Source organism: Pyrgilauda ruficollis, unplaced genomic scaffold, assembly GCF_017590135.1.
Source record: "Pyrgilauda ruficollis isolate IOZ18807 unplaced genomic scaffold, ASM1759013v1 scaffold269, whole genome shotgun sequence".
In the NCBI taxonomy this organism is placed as follows: domain Eukaryota; kingdom Metazoa; phylum Chordata; class Aves; order Passeriformes; family Passeridae; genus Pyrgilauda; species Pyrgilauda ruficollis.
In genome coordinates, this window is record NW_024524033.1 from 205992 (window position 1) to 211991 (window position 6000).

The 6000-nt window shown below is 39.5% G+C and overlaps 1 protein-coding gene across 4 annotated transcripts in view; it reads left to right on the forward strand.

Moving 5' to 3' along the window:
* The window catches only part of LOC121355756 (transducin-like enhancer protein 4), a 98239-nt gene that overhangs the window by 84168 nt on the left and 8071 nt on the right, over positions 1-6000 (forward strand). For 3 of the 4 annotated variants that reach the window (XM_041471435.1, XM_041471436.1, XM_041471438.1), the window contains 5 exons: positions 407-460; positions 1492-1644; positions 2818-2950; positions 3248-3441; positions 3632-3708. In XM_041471435.1, coding sequence (XP_041327369.1) covers positions 407-460; positions 1492-1644; positions 2818-2950; positions 3248-3441; positions 3632-3708 — 611 coding nt within the window. The remainder of the gene's footprint in view (positions 1-406; positions 461-1491; positions 1645-2817; positions 2951-3247; positions 3442-3631; positions 3709-6000) is intronic. The other variant, XM_041471437.1, reaches the window with a different exon arrangement.

The window sequence follows — 6000 nt, forward strand, 5'->3', positions numbered from 1 at the left end:
GGATTAAACATTTTGATGCATATGATTGATACTGTTTTTAAGAGTATAAATGCAAAGCACTTGGAAGTTGTGTGACAATAGGGATGAGCTTTACTTAAGCTGGGACTTGTTAATGAAGTCTATCTTGACTCCACTTTATAGTGCAGTGCCCCTTTGGATGCAGATTTTCACCCCATGTCCTTCTCCACCAATCTGAGAACTGGCAAGACTGCTGTAGTTGTGGCATCCTGCTAAGCAGAAGCCCTGTAGATGACTGAAAGATTTTAATTGTATTACCACATAAAGTTTGGTAAAAGTGAAAGGTACACTGCAGATTTGTGAGCAGATTTCCTTTGTTTTCATAGTTTTGAAGAGACATGGGGATATGAAATAAATTTTTTTAACACATTGTGATTTGTCATTGCAGGACAGCGATGGTGAAAAGAGTGATGACAACTTGGTAGTTGACGTTTCCAATGAGGTATACACAATGGTGTTTTTTCGACCTTACAGAAAGGGTGGTGAGGGTATCTTCAGTGGTTTCTGTGCATATTGATTTTATGAATGGGATTATGGCATTTGAACTTGAAATGCCTGACAGAATCCAGTTGTATCCTCTTTCTTTAGAATACAAATCAGATCTGAAGCATTTACTTCTACAGAGTTGTAAGTACTTCTACAAAGCTTGTAAGAGTGTCTGTCTTTTCTTTCACTTTGGCCATGAGTTCATGTGTGAACCTTATCAGGTCTGCCAAATGCATCAAATCTTTTTAATCTGTCACTTGAAGAAAGAGATTTACTTGCCTATTTCAATATCCATAGATTTTTGGCATTATTTTTTATCCATAGTTTAATGGCACCAAATTTTAAGAGTTTTTTAAAAAAACCAAATTGTCCTCCATTATTCCTCTCAATTCTACAATTGTATCAGCTAAATCAATTAAGAATGGAGGAATATGTCACTTCGTATGACAGATCTTCATTCCAAATTGAGGTGATGCCTTGAGAGGCTGCTTAGAACAGAGGTTAGACAGAGTAAAAGGAATAAAGTAAGTATTTATTAAAAGGCCTTCAAATGATACATCTTAGGCAGTACAAGAGCCTGGCCAGGGTTCCACTCAAGGTAGACCCAAGATGGACAACTGGTCATGAGTTTTCACACTTTCATAAGTTTTGGTTCATTTACATATTGGGGTTAGTTGTCCAATTACAGCTTCAGGTTATGAAGTCCCATCCTCCCAGACTGCTCTCTTCAAATTGCTGTTGTTGACACTTTTTGGGCCAGAGGCTGTAACGATGTCCTTGGCTCTCAGTCAGAAAATGGATCATTTTGTCTGACTAAACTGTGAGGAGAACTTGCTAACACTTCATACGAAGTTCAGAGTCATATACTAATGCAGTACAGAATCTGGAAAATATGAAAGCTAAACTTAAGGCATCAGAGGACTGCTCAAGACAAGAACTAGTGACTGGTATGAAGTTTTTATGCTAACCCATATTCCTGGTATTTAGGATCCTTCTTCTCCCCGTGGGAGCCCAGCACACTCTCCGCGGGAAAATGGCTTGGACAAGACTCGACTGCTGAAAAAAGATGCACCAATTAGTCCGGCATCTATTGCATCCTCTAGCAGTACTCCTTCCTCCAAATCCAAAGAACTTAGCCTTGTAAGTGCTACAAAATGCTTCTGACCCCTAATCATAGGCTGAAATACATGCTTACCAGATTTTTGTCTGGACACAATTTGTATTTCCACAGCTGTCAATAAAGAACTGGGAATTAGTTTAATTTATCTTTTCAAGGGAGTCTGATAGAAAGTCCACAGTCTTTTTTGGGATAGGAAGAAGTTATTTTCACTGGTGGTGTGAGTAGATGATAGATGTGGTGTTCTGAGAGACATTTTTCTCCGCCCCCATATGAAGAACTGTTATTCTGAGAATAAATAAAAGTACACAGGGGTTTCTTGAGCTGTTTTTCTGTGCTGTGGTTTATAGAAAATTCAGTTCCCTGCTTGTATGTGATTTGGTTGTTAGCTTTGTTTGAATTATCAGGCTATATACAACAACAATAATTTTTATTTTCTATCTAAAAAGTAATCTGTCATTTACAAGAGCCTTCCTTGACTTGCATCGCAAATCAAAATGCAAAAGAAAAGAGCTGCCTGCAAGGGGTGTTCTTTCCTTTCCTGTTTGTGGCCACAGTTAATCACCTACCTGAGCTGCACAGTAATTCCCCTCTTGGTTCTTCACAGGGCAGGGTATGCAATTATTTGAAGAAATAAAATAAATAAAAAGAAAGCTTAAAGTGAATATAGTGCTCAGGAATGGTGATGGAATGACAGGTTCAGGCCTGGGAATCAGTGGTGTGTCTGATGAATGAGCCTGTCACAAGAGCAGCACTGCACAGTCCCTGACTTTATACTCATCACTGTCTTCATCCTGTGTTTCTAGCACCACACTTGGGTATGAGTAGTTGGTCAGTTTGGGGATTTTTTTTTCTACTCTTCTTCTCCGTCCCTCACAGAAAATTATAATGGGAGCAGGTCCATGAGCATAGTGAGACCACTGACTGATTTCACATATGCTGCCAGTTGTCAGAGGGAAATGATTTTCAGTCATTTACCTAATTCTGAATCATACAGATTCTTCTGATGAAAAAAGCAGTGAAGGCTGTAGTTAATTTTCAAAGCCATTCTGTCTTTTTCAGTGTCTTTGCATCTTTTCTTCATTGCCAGGGAGAAACCCAAACCCAGAAGCTAAATATCACTAATATCACTAATCACTAGCGATAAAGACAAAATTGTTTACAAACTGCCTTCCTTTTTCCTTCTTGGTGATTAGAATGAGAAATCTACCACTCCTGTGTCTAAATCAAATACCCCAACTCCACGGACTGATGCTCCAACTCCAGGCAGCAACTCCACTCCCGGACTGAGGCCAGTGCCCGGCAAACCCCCAGGTGTGGACCCGATAGGTTAGTGTCCATATATTTTGGTGGTGTGAAACAGTGACCATCTGTCCCTTGTCAGACTGACTTTAAATCTGTAATGACAAGTCGGTGCAGTACAGATGCTTATACTGGGTGCTGAGCTGGTTCTTCAGCACTGTAATACTGTGCACATATACACATATGTATATGTGGCTTTCCTTGGCTGATTGGCTGGTTGGTTTGGGTTATTTCTGGGATTTTTTGCAGTTTTCTAAACTCATGTTGCATGTGATGGCTCTAAAGTGCCTCTGTGACTTCTCAATTCCCCCCCTCTTCTTATAGCTTCAGGTTTAAGGACACCTATGGCAGTACCGTGTCCTTATCCTACTCCATTTGGTATCGTGCCACATGCTGGTATGAACGGGGAGCTGACCAGCCCTGGAGCTGCCTATGCTGGTCTACACAATATTTCCCCTCAAATGAGTGCAGCAGCTGCAGCAGCAGCAGCGGCAGCAGCTTATGGGCGATCTCCAGTGGTGAGTGTTTGCTGTTAGTGCATTTAGTTTTGAGAGCTGTTTATATTAAGTATAAGACCTGTGGGGTTAACTCTAGTTCACTCATTTTGTGGTTTGGGGAGTATGCTATGGAGAACATGAATTAAACAGTCTTCCTTTGCCTAACTCTTACTTTAATACACCTTTTTGTTTTGCTTGGGGAAAACTACAGGTTGGTTTTGATCCACATCATCACATGCGAGTCCCAGGCATCCCTCCTAATCTCACAGGCATCCCAGGAGGAAAACCGTGAGTATCAAACATTCAGTTTTAAAAGTCAATCATCTGTTGGAAGTCATGTTCCCTTGCTGGTTGGAATTCCCCTTAGCTACTGAAAACTATTGTGTGAATAGAAATAAGTATAGCTATTCAGCAAGAGCAGGAGAATCACTGAGTAATCTTAAAGTTGTGTTTGTGAATTTGTTTTGAAGACTAATAGCAGTTGACATGGACTGGGTGATACAAAGTAAAGGAGACAAATAAATGGGAAAAGGAGATGAAGTTCAAATCTGACTGGTTGGTTGTTTATGGAAATGCAAGCTGGAATGGGATCTCAGCTTTCCATCTCTACTGTACTCTGCTTCTCAGTTTAAAAAAACTATTTCTTTGTTCACAAAAACCTTGCAATTACTTGCAAGCTTAGCAGCTGTGTGCAGAAAAAGGAATACTGAAATGTTTTGTTTGATTGAAAATACTGGAAGGAATTATTTTATGATAATATTGAGATTCATCCTTGATGGAACTGACCTGTATAGTGTGACCTGCTTTACCGGGCTTTTCATGTTGTGAGCCTTGGAAGAAAGATTACGTAGTCAAAAAACTCTCAGCTCACATTCCTCTTGAAGTAGAGAGGAGAAAAACTAACTATAGCAGCTGTTCAAACTGGGATGGTATTGATCCAGATTTTCTTTAAGGTTCATCCAGTTCCCCTTCCTTGTCACCCGTCTGGGAGACTCTGACCAGTTCATACTGGAAAGTTTCATGGTCAAGGGGTGTTGGTGCCAGTCCTTCTCAAGCTCTTTTATGTGTGAATGCTTTTGCATAGGAGTGGTTGGAGTTAGTCATACACCTAGATTTGTGTAAGTGCATACGCTTACCTGCCAGTGAGCTTGCAGACACACAGGATTAATGACATACGGTGACAGGTGATCAGGTCTAGTGCCCGTAACTCCTTGTGTACACACGTCACGCAAATCATGAGCCAGGTCCAGATCTCTCAGGCATCACACACTGATAACCACCTTAATGTACTTTTCTGCTAGTTGTGCCACCCTGTTAGGTGAATGCATAAAGCAGGTATGGAAATAGATATACAGCAGCTTGCAGACCAGCTGCTTACATTAAAAATTCTGTGGGGCACAGATCTTCATCCATTATATACAGTGGGCTCTAAGAAATGTATTGATGTAATGTTCAAGTGCTCGTTGGATTTAAGTTCATTCCTGATGGAGTCAGTCACCTGGCAAGAAGTGTCTCTGGACCTACTAGACTTTGCTTGCTGTAGTGAGAGAAATGGCAATTGCAGGGCTTCAGAGACCTCCCTGCTCACATCTTTCTTCTGTTAAAATGGAGAGGAATAAAACATGAGGCAAACTGAAATCAAATCACTTCAATTCTGGTTCATCTCCAAGATTTTTAAATGTTGTTGCTCTGTTGATGTCTATTTTAAACATCTAAATATAACTTTAATTTGACTACTAGAGGGCTTGAAACTTTTAAAATCTGAGGTTCTTTCAGCATGATTGTGTTGACTTTTCTCTGTCTTGAGTGTGATATTTGTCACATCTTCCAGGATTGTTATTTTCTCATCTACTCCATTTTTGCCTTAGAGGGAAATTTATGCAAATTCTCCACACTGTTGAGTGTCCTGAAATGAAGTGGGCAGCATATGGTACCTTTGGGATCTGGCCTCTAATAACTCTCTTTTCACTTCAGTACTGTATCAACTCCTGAGTAGTGTACAATATATAAATACTGAAAGATAGTATATAAATAGGAAAGATAGCTTATGCATTTTGTCCCACTGAAAATTATTGATCTAGTGCATTATGAATCTTAAATGACAAATTCAGTAGTTTAATTGGGAATGCTGCCTTCTTTAGTCACTTTGAAGTATTAATTAAGGAAGTGAACTTGCAAAGTATTCTCATAAAACAATTTCTTTGTGAGATCTTGTCATCCCACCATTGTGACAGTGGATTTTTCACGAGCATTATGATGATTTTTTAGGTCTAAGCCTTCCATTAAGCATACCTTGATATGTATAGATAAACCCTCTTAAAAGTTTTGTGCTCTTGTAATAGATGTGATACATCAGGTAGCGTCTCAGAACAAGGCAATTTCACAACCTAACTGTTCTTCCTGGAAAATACTTTGAGATAAAGTTGTTGATAGATTATTCACAGGTGGCATAAGTGGCAATCACAGAACAGATTCTTTCTCGGTGAGAGGCCCGATTTTGGCAAGAGAAATTGGGATCTGTAGCAGTTGTGTTGAGTCCACAAAAAAAAAAAAAAAAAAAAAAAAAAAAAAAAAAAAAAA